General features: G+C 40.0%; 1 protein-coding gene across 1 annotated transcript in view; it reads left to right on the forward strand.

Annotated features, from left to right (window-relative positions):
* Nucleotides 1–18,202, forward strand: part of LOC139741174 (SWI/SNF complex subunit SMARCC2-like) — an 83,611-nt gene that overhangs the window by 16,398 nt on the left and 49,011 nt on the right. The window contains exons 13-19 of the mRNA XM_071651767.1: nucleotides 302–373; nucleotides 1,453–1,566; nucleotides 2,471–2,636; nucleotides 4,701–4,829; nucleotides 5,363–5,564; nucleotides 6,411–6,533; nucleotides 7,426–7,688. Of these exons, the coding sequence (XP_071507868.1) occupies nucleotides 302–373; nucleotides 1,453–1,566; nucleotides 2,471–2,636; nucleotides 4,701–4,829; nucleotides 5,363–5,564; nucleotides 6,411–6,533; nucleotides 7,426–7,688 (1,069 nt within the window). The remainder of the gene's footprint in view (nucleotides 1–301; nucleotides 374–1,452; nucleotides 1,567–2,470; nucleotides 2,637–4,700; nucleotides 4,830–5,362; nucleotides 5,565–6,410; nucleotides 6,534–7,425; nucleotides 7,689–18,202) is intronic.

Genomic DNA, 18,202 nt, shown 5'->3' on the forward strand with positions numbered 1-18,202 from the left:
TTAGCCTTCATTTGACTGACAGCACTCCGTAACATTGATTGCCATCACAATTTTTTTTAGCATTTTTGAGCAATTCAATGAAGATTTTAAAACTGATTGTTGGGTTTATTTTATGTGCAGGCAAATGTCTTTGTTCCTATTGAGTGATGGATACATTATGTAAGCGACTATAAACCTTGATAAGTATTTATTTGGTAGCAAGATATAAAAGAGTTTATAATATTCTATATTGACATTGCCATATATCCCAAGTCATGTGATAAGCACTTCCCATCATTGTGATTTTGCTTGTGATTTGTAGTATCCATGCGATTGAGAGGCGAGCCTTGCCAGAGTTCTTCAACTGCAAGAACAAGTCAAAGACACCAGAAGTGTAAGTTCTCTTTTCCTTTCTTAATTTTAAACTTAATTAAAGCATACTTACAAAGTGCAACATATCAATACAAAATGTGCACGGTATTAGACCCAAGATCCATCTGGCGCTTTGTTTTGTTTGTTTTTATATGGAGGATGTCATTACAAATGATCAATATGGAGTCTGTGACAATATTCTTGTTATCATGATGCCAACAGTTCTATTTGATTTTGTTTTCAGTCTTCAGTAGAATACAAAATAGAGAGATTACAATGATTTGAATGTATGCATTTTTGAAAACAGGTATTGATGATTGATAACATTTATATATAAAATCCCATGACAATCTTGTACAGGATCTGTGATAACCAAAATAAAATGATGACAGTCAGAGTGTGTTCGTAACCATAAATGGTTATTCACATCTGTCATAAGTCTGTTCTGTGCTTGGAATTAAATTGCATTGTCGTGAATTCCAAGACTCCAAACATTTTAGATGTACCAGAGTTAGATATAATGCCCAGCAGCTTGTAGAATGTTCATCACTGTTCTAACATAGGACTTACTCTAGAATCGCCATATACACATGAATGTTCTGCTGGTGTTAGTATTACACCATGGTTACATTCACATATTGTCATCTATTTCACCAAATGAAGTTGTATGTGTAAGCATAATAAATCAGAGTTGTTACTGTACAGTATGTGTGGTAATAAGCACAGATTTTAAACCTGCACTCTGTTATTTGTATATGATGTATGTCAAATACTTTATCTTTGTTACCAGTTTCTTCAAAATCAAAAACATTTGTGGAATGAAACTTTCTCGAATTGGAGCCAACGGCCTTTTTCATGGCATGAAACTCGTGCAAATTGCTAATGGCATTTCAGTGCATTGTGTGAAAAAAAAAGATCATGTGCATTTTACTTTTGCGAATCTTGGCTCTTCGGGAAATTAGAGAAAGTTTCATACAGGTGAAAATTTGGGGTTTTACAATACGATGGGTCTTTTACAGTTTGAATGTCATAATTGATCCCATATCTCCCACATGACTGCTCACGTTGCGATGTATTTCATTCTTTCCCTTGCCACCACAGATTCATGGCCTACCGCAACTTCATGATCGACACGTATCGCCTGAACCCGACGGAATACTTGACCTTCACGGCATGCAGGAGGAACCTTGCCGGAGACGTGTGCGCCATCATGAGGTAAGTTGAGTCTTACGCTGTTTTCAGTTTGAGCAGTGAGGTGCAGGATGTGCAGCAAAGCCTAAGGTGAAATAAGATGGGAACAAGAAGCAAGATTATTAACATATTTTAAGTGATAACGGCATATCCAAGCTTGTTTTCCTTACGATTGTGCTGTCATAGCAACATTAACTCTAGAATGGGAATAGAAACTTGCATATATGGGATAAATCATTGAATGTAGCAACAAAAGACTTTGTAAACAGTTATGAACTTTGTCCATACTGAAGTTCATTTGATTTGTGTGTTTTATGTATACAAAGCTCCAACACATGCTTGTGGAACAGTCTTTGTACAAAGTCGGGTGAAAAAGGATCAAACACTATGGATACCCAGTGAGTGGATCCATTTAGCCAGTTGTTGTTCCAACCCACAAAGTTTCGTATCGTTCAGTGTTAATCATTCCAGTTCAATCCAATTCAGTTCAAAATTTGTTACATTTTTCAAGAGATCACAAACAAACAAGCAAGGTATGCAAATGAGATGATGATGCTGTGAAATGCATTGGCAAATATTTATAAGACAGATATGCGTTATTGTTACAATGAAGGTAAGTTTTAAGACATGCTCAGCCAAATATGGAGGGACCCACTATAATGCAGTGCTTGTAATGTGTGGATCCTCAAAGAAAATCCAAGTAAATGGATGAGGAATGAATTAGCATACAGATACAGATATAGCCCACAATTCAAGAAAACAAATTTTGGACTTGACAGGACATGTTACAGTATGACAACATGTGACATAAACAGTGACAAGACAATAAAAAGACACAAGAAAGAGATAGAGGACAACTTTCAGTACAATACCCTTGTTTAAGACAATGAGGCAGTAATGTCCTTCTTAAATGATTTTTGCTTTGTAGAGTACATGCATTCTTGGAGCAGTGGGGGTTAATCAACTACCAGGTGGATGCTGACAACAAGGCCACTCCCATGGGGCCACCGCCCACCTCACACTTTCATGTCCTGGCCGACACTCCATCAGGCCTGCAGCCGGTCCAGTCTGGAAAGTCCGGCAGTCAGAATAAGGTGGGCCGCGTGTTCACAGAGCCCTAATTTTCTCCTGGTGATTTTCTGATTTTTATCAGGAAGAAAAGATGGCCAAGGGACTTATCACTAGTTTGTCTGGAATTGTGGTTGTTATTTTTGCATTGTTGTGCCTTTTGATGTCGAAATTGTAGTTGTGGCCCTCTATTTTTAGCTCACCTGAGCCAAAGGCTCAAGTGAGCTATTGCGATGGCCCTTCGTCCGGCGTCCGTCGTGCGTCGTGCGTCGTGCGTCGTCCGTCGTCCGTCGTGCGTCGTGCGTAAACTTTTTACATTTTCATCTTCTTCTTGAAAACCCCAAGACCGATTTTCATCAAACTTGGCAGGTAGCATCCCTAGGGGGTTAGGAACTCAATTTGTTAAAATGGGCACCATGCCCCACCCAGGGGGCCCCCAGGGGGGCCCAAACCCCCCAAAATTAAGGAATCTGTAAAAATCTTCTTCTCTAGAACCAGAAGTGATAGAGCTAAGTTAATACTATGAGTTAGTACATTGATGACTGTAGTTTCAAGTTTGTTCATGGCAGAATCAGGGGTGCCCCCCTTGGGACCCAGGGGAGGGGGGTGGGGAAGGGTTCTAATGGGGCCTAAATTGTACATTTTCATCTTCTTCTTGAGAACCCCATGACCCATTTTCACCAAACTTGGCAGGTAGCATCCCTAGGGGGTTAGGAACTCAATTTGTTAAAATGGGCACCATGCCCCACCTAGGGGGCCCCCAGGGGGCCCAAACCCCCCAAAATTAAGGAATCCGCAAAAATCTTCTTCTCTAGAACCAGAAGTGATAGAGCTAAGTTAATACTATGAGTTAGTACATTGATGACTGTAGTTTCAATTTTGTTCATGGCAGAATCAGGGGTGCCCCCCTTGGGACCCAGGGGAGGGGGTGAGGAGGGGTCCTAATGGGGCCTAAATTGTACATTTTTATCTTATTCTTGAAAACCCCATGACCCATTTTCACCAAACTTGGCAGGTAGCATCCCTAGGGGGTTAGGATCTCAATTTGTTAAAATGGGCACCATGCCCAACCCAGGGGGCCCCCAGGGGTCCCAAACCCCCCAAATGAAGGAATCTTTATAAATCTTCTCTAGAATCAGAAGTTATAGAGCTGAGATAATATTATGAGTGAGTACATTAATGACTGTAGTTTAAAGTTTGTTCATAGGAGATCCAGGGGTGCCCCTCTTGGGTAGGGGGGGGGGGGGGGGGTGGTTGGAAGGGTCCAAATGGGGGCCTGAATTGTACATTTTCATCTTCTTCCTGAAAACCTCATGATGGATTTTTGTCAAACTTGGCAGGTAGCATCCCTAGGGGGTCAGGATCTCAATTTATCAAAATGGGCACCATGCCCCACCCAGAGGGCCCCAGGGGGCCCCAATCCCCCCAAATTAAGGAATCTTTAAAAAATTGGGCCCTTATTGTACATTTTCATCTTCTACTTGAGAATGCCTGGTCAAATTTTAATTTAGATTAGTGACTGCGTGAAAGGTGAACTTGCGATACTCAGGTGAGCGCTAGACCCGCGGGTCTCTTGTTTTATTTTTGTTTATCTAGTATAGTTGTTTTTACATGCTGAATTCTGTGGTCTGTATACCTTTCACCTTAACAAGAGACTCTCAAAAATAACAAACAAAAAAATTTGCTGTCACCTTCTGAGCAATCACATTGTTATGATTTGTCCCTTGAGTGAGGGTGAACAGATGTGTCAACAAAAATCAAAACCTACTAGCTGACACACAAGTAATGTAGCATTTGGAGATGTACAATTACCACAGTGCTCTATGGCACAAATAGTAAAGTTTCAAATCAAACGTAAATATCAAAACTAACTTGGCTGTCAACTTGTCGAAATTTAACATCAAGGGCCTTGAGCTATGGAGAGGTGAGTATACAACTAACTCATTTGTGAGTGCCACGCGACGATTTCATTGACCAAATTTGTTGTCATATGGTGTGCTTGAGCATGCGTGTAGACACCAGTGCCCTCTCACTCAACCAGCCTTCTCACTCTTCTTAAAACTTTTTTTTCCTCCATCTTGCAGCAGCAGCAATCCAACTCTCAGCAAATCATGAACATGACGGACAAGGATGGGGCCAAGGATGCCAAGAGCACGGATCTGACAAACTTTGGTCTCCGTGGAGACATGTACGCCCAGAAGAAGTCACAGAATGCCAAGGTGAGACCAGAGGGGAGGAATCACACTTTTTGTTCTTGGTCTGTTGCTTTATGTTGTGTGTTTTCTTTCTTGTCGTCAGTTGTTTTAAACTAAGACATATCAATTCAGGCATGTCATATACAAATAGATTTATACCCAATGGTGATCGTTGCAAAGATTACTGATTTCCAAACTGAACATTACAGTACAATGTGTATTACTTTATATTTTGATATTCATGTTGTAAGATTTAGATGAAACAATTTTTTTTTTAACCTAAATCATTTGACGTGGCAACTATTTTGACCACACCATGAGCTTGTTAACCAGGCCATATTAGAATGAAACGATTTGTATTACTGTTTTAAAAAAAAATAAATAAAATGTTTCCATGCCACCCTAATCCACTTCATCTATGTTTGGGTGTGAAGAACATGAGATAATCACCCATAGTGTTTAGGTAGCTTGCCTCTCTTTTACTGAAGAGCAGTAAAGTGATTCCATGTGAAGCTTCAGTAATTCACATAAATCCTGGGCTACCCACCATCAATCAGGCCAAGGGGGCGTCGTCCAGCAACATCAAGGAGTGGACAGACCAGGAGACCCTGCTCCTCCTGGAGGCCCTGGAGATGTACAAGGATGACTGGAACAAGGTGTCGGAGCACGTCGGCAGCCGGACCCAGGATGAGTGCATCCTACAGTTCCTGCGGCTGCCCATTGAGGACCCCTACCTCCACGACGGCCCCTCCGCCCTCGGTGAGAATTCTCGTACAAGTCATGCTTCCCAACATTGAGCATACAAGAGCAGAGATGCCAACTGTTACTTTTTTCCAGCATTGGGTACTGTTTGGGGTTTGTTTGTTTGTTTGATTTTTGCCAAAAGTAATGAAAGTTTCATGGACAATACTGTTTTTACAAAATTGTAATACAACACATCGTCGGTTGAGGCAGGATTGGTAAAATTACTGTTTTTCCTCCAAAAATACACCTTTTCAGCCCTCAGAATACTGCAGTGCTTTCTCCCAGATTGGCATCCCCACAAGAAGCAATCATTCATGGTTTTACAGGCTGTACTAAAAGCTGCAGGATTTTGCTGACCCTCTTTCAGCAGTGCTTTCTCCCAGATTGGCATCCCCACAAGAAGCAATCATTCATGGTTTTACAGGCTGTACTAAAAGCTGCAGGATTTTGCTGACCCTCTTTCAGTCAAGGTTTCAACAGCTTTGTTAGAGATCAACAATTCAACAATTATAAAGCAAGAAATATGAATTGTAGAAATTCTAATCTCTGTCAGGATAAAGGTATCACTTGTTTTTCTGTGATAAGAATCTGTACATCAGCCAAATTATCACACAAAAACCAACTGATACTCTCACATGGTGAGGTCTGTGGGTCACAGTCACTAAGTTGACTTGTCACCACTGTAGCAGACTAGGATATTGCCAAAGAATTAATGATATAAATCTGTCAAAATTGGTGGATCGTTAAGAGTTAAGTTGCTGATGAATGGTCTTATCTTGCCTTTTGATGAGAATGCCATCATGCACAGAGCTGATCAATCTTGTTATCTTTTCCACCTTCTCTGTGTCCCCTTTCTTACAGGCCCACTTGCCTACCAACCAATCCCCTTCAGCCAGTCGGGGAACCCCCTTATGAGTACAGTGGCATTCCTGGCATCGGCCGTCGACCCCAGGGTGGCTAGTGCTGCAGCAAAGGCAGCCATTGGTAAGGATGCCTTCCTTCTCCATTGTGGTTGGTGGTGTTTTTGCTTTTGTACTTCTGATCCTCCATCTTCTCTATCTCTCCTCCCTCCCCCCTCAGTTTCTCTTTCCCTTCCCTCCTCTTCCCCTTCATTTCCCCTCTGGCTTCCTTACCCCATCCCTGCCCCTTCCCATCCTCCTTCCCCATCCCCTCATCCCCCTTCACTGCCCCTCCCCCTTCCCTTCTTCTCCCCTTCCCTACCTGGCCTCTTCCCCCATCCTAACCAGTCTTCCTCTCCCTGCATTACCCCTCTGCCTTCCCTTTTTCCCTTCCACCTTTCTCTTTCTTCCCATCTCCCCTTCCCTACCACTTCCTCAGCTGTGGAAATACGAAATGAATGAGTATGAATGAAATGCTATAGTATGCAGATCACTACCAGTAACCCCATCCTGTAATATATGAATTATATGAATCCGTGTTGCCCAAAACATGTCTAAAGTTTTATGCCATAGCACAGACAAGAAATTCTCATAGTTTCTATTAAAACAGATCACTGTATATGCCATATATTTAGTGAGTCTAAAATTTCGCGTGTCAGAACTTCCCGGCGATTTCGCGAGTGGTTAAATTTGCGATTGTGAAGTCCTGTACTGAATGGACAAATGTATACACGTACTTGTACGTCACATTCTTATTGGGATCAGAATCAACATTTTCATGTGTCTTTAATTTCGCAAATAACATCCGACTCGCAAAATTTGCGAAAATAAAAACCTCGCGAAATATCTGGCGTATACAATAAGTATTCTTTGCTATGCATTTTTGGCAGCCCTTGAGACACAAGACCCATCCGTATTTCCTTTCCCTGATTGTTGAATCTCGGTTGTATTCCCTCTTTTCCTACCAACTTGTGCAGAGGAGTTTGCCAAGATGAAAGATGAGGTGCCCACCACGCTGGTGGATGTCCACATCCGCCGGGTGGAGGATGCGGCCAAGAACGGTCTCCTCGACGACAAATACCTGCTTGGCGTCAGCGGCATTGCGGGGACCAACGAGCAGCAGGACGCTGAGGCAAAGGAGCCGGAGCCGCCGGGCCCCAAGCAGCCCGGAGACGGGGCGAAGGACGGAGCCGGCACCTCGGCGGCGGAAGGAGCCGATAAGGAGTTCAACAAGGATAAGGTAATCAAAGACTTCCTCACCTGCTAGCATACAAATGATGCACAGGTCGGAGTGTGTCAGTAGGAATTGTGTGCGTGAGGTACACATGTAACTATGGAATGCTTAAAGAGGAAATCCACCCTAAAAATAAATAAACTCTAAAAGAAAGAGAAAAAAAAAACCTACTGAACGTCCCCAAAATGACAAAAATCATACAACATACAAGGAAGACAGGACATTTTGAAATTTTACATTTTTTTCGGAAAACATTTCTTGACCAGTCCTTATGAATATTCAAATGAGTGAGTTGATAATGTCATGTCCTCTCAGTTTTTCATGTACATTATATATGAAGTTCAGAAAAATTGTTATTTTGAGCTAATACAGGTAAAAGCATATTCCCAGAGTTAAGATTTGTTCCTTTTTATTTTGGATGGTTTTAAGGCTAGTTTTATTTATATACAGCTGAAATATGAGTTTTTGTCATTTCTGTATATAAAATGAATAAAAAGTTGTGAGAGTATGACACCATCAATTTGCTTATTTGAATTTTCATAATGACCAGTCAAGAAGTGAGAGTTTTGAAACCTTGGAATGTCATAACTTCCTTATTTCTTATCTGATTTTGATCCTTTTTGCAATGTTCTGCAGGGAATTATATTCTAAATTTCATAGTTACTGCATGCACACAATTTCTTCTGACACACAAAATGCGCGAACTCTTTATTACAAGTTATGCTCAGCAACATGTTTACTGCGTCTATTGCCAGTGATAGAGCGTGCTGCCAGTAAAAATTAATACATTGCTTTCTACCAATGAGATTGCAGGATTCTCTCTGCCCATTTCGTAAAACGTATGATGTATGTGATGCACGTCGATGTGGTGACAAATCGTGATTGCACAATGCATTTTGAGGCCGTGCTCATATCATGTCAGGTGGGATGGATGTGTGACAAGTCTTGCAGTGTACATGATTGTAAACAACGGTGGAGCTAATTTTACACCTTTATGTTCAATGTAACTTCTGATGATGCAATGTTAACAACCAGTAGTTGGACCATACTTCTTGTAGAGATGATTGTCAGATACAGCTGTAAGCTCACTCAACAAGAAAAGCCTCTTTTATTCTGAACTCAGAAGTTGCCCATCACAATCTTCTGCCCCTGCATTTTCGTTGTTGTTCCTTTCTAGGTACCATGTGTGTTAAACCTATCAGATACTCGTTAGATGGGAGATACTGGTGTAAATTTACATTCAGAATGTGGATTTTGAAAGTTTTGAAAGCAATTTCTGCATAGTTGCCTCTTGTCTTGCAAAACTGTATCACATGTGCCAAAGTAAATGAAAAATAATAAAATAGATTTGCATCAAATATTGTCATATTGTGTGTGAAGAGCAACATATGATGACATATGATTAGCAGTTTGAGTCCCAAAGAATATTACTCCTTCCTGCCCAAATTTTTACATAACATGACAAGTGTGTATGTGTGTATGTGCATTTGTGTGCTTGATGGTACTTTTGTGTGTATGTGTGTGTGAGCATTCATTTGACATATTGAATAGACCTGTATACTAATTGAACAGTAGAATACAATGTAAGATACCCCCCCTTTTTTTTTTTGAGTAGTGAATTCAAAGAACACTTGTCGTGTAAAGACAACATTTGCTGTATTAAATCACATCAGTTTATGAGCTTAATTGACATGGTGTCCTACAATGTATATTGTTTTCCAGCTAAAAGTCTTTTTTTTTTAAATGAAATTAGAGAGAATCCATGCACTGGGTTATAGTCAGAGAGATTCCATTAGAGAGGCTTTCCTAACATTGTCAGTGATGCCAATATTCCATTGAGGTATCAAGTCTGTCTGTATTCCACACCATCCCTAGGAGGGCAGGAGAGTCATAGTAGAATCAGTTTCTAAAGAGTCATGGTGATCAAATAATATAGTTCCAATGTATGATATAAGTTTATATGACTGTGCTGTTCAAGTACCTTTGGTGCAACCTCGCCACCAATATAGACTTTACAGATGTGTTTGTTTGTTTTTTTCTGTGTGGAATTCTTGTCCAAAACGTGTTCAGTCAACTTTTACACAGTTACAATCTTTTTCCATATCTTTACTTCAAATTGGTCGAGTTCTTTTATATTCTTTTCCTAATCTGTTTTTTCATTAGATTACCCTCTTTAGTGAACTACTTTACTGATTTTTTTATGTTGCAGTATTTAACAATACTATTTGAACAATTCTCAAATTTGAGAATCAAGGGTTTGTTTCAACCACGAGGCTGAAAATGGACACCTTGTGCCTTTGACAAGTGCATTAGATTACTGGGAGCTGCAGCTTAAACACTTTTCTTTTAATCCAAATTCACACACAAAGAATGCTGCCTTGGATTTGAGAGCATCAAAGCATTTATTTGCCAAAATATTCCCAGCGAGTGCTGGGCATGCGCTATGATACAAATGAAAATGGTGTGTGAGGTATGAAGTTCCTTATCAACAGCTAAATGCTGCAGCTCACGCACATATTAGTGAAAGAGCGCCCTCTAGAGTCCTCATATGCAGTTCTGTTAGGACACCAGAACAGTGATGGTGCTACTGTGTGAAGAATATTCTGATTGTTTAAAACCAGTGGAATGTTTTTAGATGCATACATGCTTCAAACAAATATAACCTGTATCACTTGAAGTTCATGTGGAGCCAGCTTAGTGTCATAAACATCTCTGCCATGGTTTTGTTATAAATACACTTACGGGTCAAACCTTCATTGTTGGGATCAGGTAGAGATTTTTTCTCTCTCTCTCTTGCTTAAACCATGTATCAGTTGAATACTATGAATGAATAGTACTGCATACATTTTCTGTATTTTGCCATTACTTGTCTTTAGGATTTGCTTATACAAATGTCTTTTGTAGGTCCATAACAACATTCATCACACACGTGTAAACAGCAGAAGATAGAACATTGCAGGATGATATTTAGTCCACTTTTGAGATGGCAAAGGCACATTAGAAATTTTGATTACTGCATTGTTGAAGTTTCATTGTATTTTAATAAGATGTGTAGTGATATGCTGCTATAAAATCCAAAACAATGATTTGATGCCTTATGATGTATGCTAAACTTTGTGATGGAACAGTGTAATCCACAATGGGACATAGAAAATGAGGGCTTTTTCACAGAGTTGTATGGCCAGGTAAAACCATTACAGCAGGATAGAATGGTTCCCTCAATCTCGTCATAATTGCTTTTTTGTGTTCCAAGAATGGCAATGGATGTATCGTGCTCTATTCGTTATGATGAGAGAAAGAAAGTGCTCTAGAATTTGTGCGCTCATTCCTGCGCCATCAGCTTAAACTCATGTCACGACATCGTATCAGTGCCAAGGGATACGATACAACCACCTGCTTGTTTGAAGCTTTTCAGCAACCGACGACAAAAGACACTTGTTCTTCCAGTTTCCAGATATGGATCCTTTGATTTAATGCAAATTTCCCTTTGAATCATGGTAATGCAATGCTAGAGCACAAACTGGAGCTACAGATATTTTCTTTTTCCTTAATTTTCTTCCTTTTTTGTGTGTGTGTTTGTTGGGGGGGGGGGGTATTCAACTAAAGACCAAAATACCTCCAACTCGATTAATGTTGGCATTGTTTAAGCAATGAGAGAAGGCCTTGTCTATTGAAATGAACATCCAACCACCTTGACATTGCATCAACAAAGGCCCTTTTGTTTGAAGTTTCCTGATTGGATTACTCTGCTTTACAAATTTGTAACCCTTGCTCACCACCCGCCCCTCCCCTCCCCCCCCCCCCCCCATGCCACTTTGGCACACATTGCTCAGAGCATCCATCCACTCATCCCAAACTTTACGTCCCTCATTTCCCCGCCGCTGTGTTAGTGACTGGACAGGCCCGATATCATAAACTGCCAATCGGGTAACTAATGCAGATTTGCGATGATGGTGATGATGACTCCGATGGGGGTCGAAATTTGCGGGATTACACCCCAAATGAGAAGGGGAAACGCCTCCTGTTGCTGGAGAAACAGGTGGCTGTATTGTTCCTCAAGAAGTCAGGAGTGAATGTCATCAGAAGAGATGGCATGTTTCTAAATTGGGCTGGCACCAGCCCACTATAACCCAAATTTGCACAGTCATAGTGGAAGGGCATGTGACCGAGCCCCAGTTTATCCAAACCTCAAGCACGATGGGAGGCAGTTTGCTCTGTTTATTTTTGCGCTAGAATTATTAAACTCTGTACTTTCATGGCTGTGTAAGATATTCTGTACTGCTGAATATTATTTTCTTTTCATTAATCTCTTTGTCAAAGTTAAGGTCCCATTTCATATCAAGACTTGCCATGATGATAGCTTAGTTTGACAACAACTGCCATTTGAAGCAGCAGCCCTTTTAACGTTCAACACTTCTGCCGGTTGTCATTGTAGTAGGCTTATCATTGTGGATGATTATTGTAGCCATTCTTATCTGGGACACGGCCCAGGCAATAATCATACAAATTGTAAGTTGTTCACCTATGACCTCGCAAAGAGTGGCGTGAAGTTTTCAAAATCCATGTGAAAGAAGTACAATTGTAGAGACACTCGAGGGTGGACAAATAACAAAAATCATTAAAACTTTTTTACTCGTGGGAGACGGAATGGAAGAGCGCTTGATTTTTATTCATCTGTAAGTTATTGTTTAGTGTGTATGTGTGTGTGTGTGTATATGTGTGTGTTTCTGTAAATTAAGAAGTCTGTCAAAGCTGTATTGTACAATGCTAAATGAGGCACAGCTAATGGCATCTATTACCCACAGGCTTGTCATTCTGTGCTCTCCTTGAATTCAAAAGTGCCTGGGATTTGGCACAGGTTTCAAGATCAATACTAGCAAGAATAGAATACAAAAAAAAAGAAAAGATAATCATAGTAATAGACTACAAATAAACTTTCCAACAACACAGAATACAAAAGGTCATAGAGAATATCTTTTTTTTTTTTTTTTTTTTTGCTATCTTTCATTTCTATTTGTTTGTAAGTCATTTGTTGGGGTTACAATTTTCATTGAGGGTCATAGTCATAATGCCAGTCTGTATTGTGTTGGGATGTGACTCAGTATTGCTATTTGCCAGTTCTTGTATTCACATTTTAAACATCCTTATCATAAAGTCACGGTATCTATGGCAGTGACAAAGCTTGCATTTTTATAGAGTTTGCTTAGGGCTTACTCGACCCATTAAGTACAACTATATGCTTTGAAAATTTGTCCCAGCTTTATACTGTGGAAGTAGGTTGAGACAGGTGAAATAAGTGGCATCTACATTAGGCATGGGAACCAGACATATTGGTTAACGTGGAATGCAGACTTGGTAAATTGGGCTATTAACTAACCCTGGTAAAACTTCAAGAATATTTGGAATTGAATGAGGAATTAAAAAAAAAAAAAATATTATTGTTATCAAGTGACATTGGTCATATGACCTGGACTTTGTTGCAAATTATTTGTTTTCTTTCTTTAAGTGTATGTTTCAATTGATCTTTAGATCAGTTGTCTTCATTTGCTGCCACATTACTTCTGGGTGTTAATTCTGTAAGATATTTTGGCGTGAGTAATTTTTTGCACTTGGCTGAATAAGATGAATTTTGCACGTTTTTGATTCTGCTGAATCAGGTCATTAATTACTGGAACATATGGCATGCAAGAAATAATAGTTTCTGGGTGTGGAAATGCGTGAAAATTTCCACACCGCAAGAATTTCCTCTTTTACAGCAACTTCTTCAATACAGAATAATCCTCATTTGGTATGGAATTATCAGTTTGGGTGAATGTGTAATATTGTGAATATGTGTAATCTTGGTTATATTCTGCTGGAAGGAAATATGTCTTTGTGTGCATGTGAGTCCAATTTCATTAATGCTATACCTTGTCCAAAGGGAACATAGAATAGCATACCTAATGATTGTTGAAGATTTTGAGTGATTCCTTGTGGCTTGATTGGTCATGTCTCTTACTGAAGAGATTCTTAAGAATCTCAAGACATATATTTTTAATTTGAATTAAAAATATTGTATATCTGTATGTATAGTATGTGTACGTATATAGGACTATTGTTTGTTGGTTTATTGTCTTATTATTTTCTGTGATACTGTTGTAACGTGACACAATATGTACTCTGTTCTATAGCGCCTTGAGTATCTTTTTTAGGTAGAAATGTGCGCTTTATAAGAGTCTCACTATTATTATTATTATTACGATATACTCCTCACAGTTTATTGTTGGAGCGTGTGCATGTGTGTGTGTGATTTCATTTATGGTGTGAGTTTGTTTCCTTATTGCTCAGCAGAGTTGCACTTTGTCCTGTTCCCCCCCCCCCCCCCCCCGTGATGATCACTCTTAACCCTGTGATCACCAGAGCCAATTCATTTGTATGCAACATCAGTATCATTGTTATTTGGTGTCCCTATGAGGGTTAAATACTGTGGCCCGAATTCACGAAGGTGGTGCAAATGAAACCATGGTTTAAACCAAGGACAGAAACCATGGAGCGCCAAGTGTTGCACGGAATTTTTGTTGGAAAATTGGTCATTTCGTCGACAAAATGACCGTTTCGTTAACGAAATTATCATTTCGTCGACGAAATGTTCATTTAGTTAGGCGTGACAGATTTTATCTCACGAGCGTTCGCCCGCGTCCGGCATGCCTTCTTATCTGTTAAGTAGCCAGCTTGGCACGAGCTTGGCATGCGCCCATGCCGTCCGCGTTCCGGGAACGCCAGCTTAAAAGTCTTTTGTTTAGTGCCTTTGTTTCGAACACAATAGCGTTAACTTCACTGCACCCAATCGACCACGAAGCCATCGCTCCATGTAGCCAGCGTTCGGGAACGCCCGGATTAAGTCTTCCCTTTGTCTTGTGCTTAACACTTACACAGTTGATTTCATGGAAGCTTAAAAAACGGACAAACTAGCAAACAAATGAAACCACGAAAGGCATTGCACTATTACGCGTTAGTAACGCTGTGATTACCTTAATTTGCGTCGATGAGAGGCGTAATCAAGAAGTATCTGAAATAGTATCCGAAATATAGTATTTGTTCCCCTTACATGAGCGTGAGACCACTCTTGTAAGCAGCTTCTCAGGTGAAGCAAAATGTGTGTAATGAAGTGACAAGTGTATAAGAAAAACATTCACAATAGCTAGGTAGATTGACGGAAACTTGACACCCATGGCCGTGCCAGCCAGGCAACAAGCTGGTGGAAATTTCCAGGAACTTCAAAGCAGGTTTGCCGCCAGGCAAAAACCGCAGGGTAAAGGAATTTGCGTACGCGCTGAATGGGTCGTAAACATCGTGTCAATTGCATGGGGCCTGGGAGGGAAGAGGGGCTATGTATAGTACATGTATTAGTAACCCTGTGCTGTGTGATACGTGCATGCTGTTGGAGACACGTGCTGTAGTTGGCGAGAGCTAGCTGATGAGAGCTCCCTGCACCTGAAACCAAGGAGGTACCAGGCGAGCTCGCCTAGTACCTCCTTCCTGAAACCAGGGAGGTACATACACATCTGGCTCTGCTGAAACTATGGAGCTTTAGTACAGTAAACCTCGACATTGCTTAAGTCGACCCGATAAAAAAGTCCCGATTTTTGTCTTGTTATTCCTTGAAAATTTCTTCGTCTTAGTCGACATTTATAAGTCCACAACTCGCGTAAGTCGACCTGATTTTTTAGTGCCAACTGAGCTGAAATACGTGTTTATTCCCTCGTCTATAATTAAATGCAGCTGAAAATTAAATGCAGGTGTATCAAATCACGAGCAACTTTGCACATAAACGCAAGTGCGTTGCTGCCAAAAGGCTTGCGTTTGATATAGTATGAAACTAGAAAATAGTTGTATGAACCTGAAACTCAATTGCGTTGAAACGCAACTCTAAAAATCAAATGAAGTCCATCAATCACGCGCAACGCTGTATTCAAACGCAAGAGCGTTGCAGGGAAGAAGAGGTTTTCGTAAGAAACTATAGAGAAACTGCGTTTAAAAGCATCTCTTAACATCTACGGAGGTGCGTTATTGTTGAAAAGTCTTGCATTATTTTGTTTGTTTTTTCGTATGCAAAATTAAAAATTAAACGCAGCTCTGAAAATCAAATGCAATTGTAAGTCCATGTCATCACGCGGAACGCTGAATAGACTTGCGTTTGATATACGAAACTTGAAAATTGTAGGGAACTTCTTTAAAACTCAGTTGCGTTTCAACGCGATTCTAAAAATCCAATGCAAGTCCATCAAATCACACGCGACGCTGTATTTAAACGCAAGAGCATTGCAGAAAAGACATAGGGCCTACTTTTTGTACGAAATTATAAGAAACTGCGTTTAAACGCATCTCTAAACATCTACGGAAGTGAGTTACAAGTATTGTTGAAAAGACCTGCATTATTTTTTACTTCTTACGCAAAATTAAGAATTAAAAGCAACCCCCAAAATCAAATGCAAGTCCATCAAACACGGAACGCTGAAAAGACTTGCATTTCATAATCATCCGACACTAGAAAATTGTAAGAAACTTAAACTCAATTGCGTTTAAACACTAATTCTAATAGTCAAATGCAAGTCCATCAAATCACAAGCAACGCTGTATCTAAAACGCAAGAGCGTTGCAGAAAAGACTTGCGGTTTTTGTACGAAACTAAAAACTGCGTTTAAACGCATAAAAACTATAAACCGAAGCGTGTTATTGTTGAAAAGACTTGAATCATTTTTTATTTCGTAACGGAACTTTCGCCATGATTGAACTTAGTCTGCACTAGCAGGGGAAAGACATCGCAACATTAACACGTTTCAAACTACCGAAACGCATCGTGCTTCACGAAATGTCGATGAAAAAAATAGTACAGTTGTAGCAAATTATTGCTACTGTAGTTCGCTATTCCGAAGGTTTAAATCTCAGTCCAAAGTTAAATAAGTTCGACGATGGAAAGATGTTTATCTTTACGAAGGTTAGTAATCCGAAAGATGTCGTTTCCGGATTAACAATTTTTCTTGTTTTTATTTCAGACTGGCCCGCGCCGTACATCACAGAGCGGTAATGTTGCGAATCGGAGCGCGAGAACAATTCATTTTCAGAGTATGGCAATAGAAATGTAAGCAAAACAAATAAAAATATGGCGACTTAGGGAAGGAAGATCACACATCCTCTTTCAACTCAGTCGGCACTGAAAAATTATCTCGACAGAATCATACGAATTCACACGCATATCTTCACAGCAACGCACTTCAATTTAAATCGCAAATTTGCATGCACTTTGGGGAATATGCGTTTGTTTTTTTTTCATATCAAATTCAAACGTACAGTGTCTAGAAACGGGTCCATGTTTCGGATCCCGCTCTTTCAAAAGCTCTCAAGATTTTTGTGTTTTGTGCATTGCCGTTACTAACTTCGCGTATATGTGCTTCTTTCGCAATAAAACTCGAATTAAGATGTACACAGCGATAGAGGCTCAGCTCAGTAGATACTTGCCTCCAGTGACAATATTCTTGTGTACAACAAAAGAGTTTGTGAGCCCATTAGCGCAATGTCTATTCATACCTATACCTGGTGCCCGATCGATACTTTCATTGTTTGATGGCACATGGTATTGTAGTTGACCATGGAAAGGGGATACTGTCATAATAGGCCTACAGCTTGACTGTTTCTGCACAGGAGGAATACCAACCTGTCCATTCTCAAGTCGACCTGCAAAGAGAATCTCGCTTTTGAGCATTTCAGGCTCTTGGAGAATTATGGGAGGAACGGGTTAAGAAAACTCATTTAAACTATGAATGTAATTATCCCTCTTCCCTGGTTATGTAATGGGCTGTTTAGAGCTCATCAGTGAAGATTGAAAGTAAGCCTACTTTTTGCAAAGCGTATAATGACAACTTGTGCAACAATAATTAACCTGGCTATTTGTTAACTGGCAAAATGTAATGTTTGGGCTTATTTTCTTATAGGTCAGCAAGACGATATGCGGATTCCGTAAAGTTCTGGGTAAAACCTAATGTCCTGAGAGAAGACTTACTAATTTACCCGCGCTTGGAACGGATAAGTCTACCGACTCTCACCAGGAAAAATTTCTTCAGTACTACATACAGTGCTAGCCGTATATAGTGTATGATAGGTTATCTTTATAACAGGCGGGAAGGACGGTGCATCTTCTACAAATGATTTGTCTCTCGTGGAAGAAAACCCGTCTCCTTGCGTGAATTTTAGCTCCTTTTTCAAGCTTGCGGGAAACGCGATGGATGGACCAAACGTAATCACAAAGCGAGGAACATCGTTGTGAACATAAAAACTGAGAAATATGCAAGAAACAGTAACGGTCATTTTCATCTCTGTCTGCAATTAATTATTCCAAAATTTCGTTAATCACATAGAATGCAATTAAGTTCGTTTTGATGAATATTCAAGAACACACACACACACAAAATAAAAAAGTTATTCCGAAAGTTCGTGAACTAGAAAACGAAATGAATGCCTTAATCTTATTATATTTTGTTAGG

This window comes from Diadema antillarum, unplaced genomic scaffold, assembly GCF_040938485.1.
Source record: "Diadema antillarum isolate AM-2024a unplaced genomic scaffold, OU_Dant_1.0 seq00000908_RagTag, whole genome shotgun sequence".
Lineage (NCBI taxonomy): Eukaryota > Metazoa > Echinodermata > Echinoidea > Diadematoida > Diadematidae > Diadema > Diadema antillarum.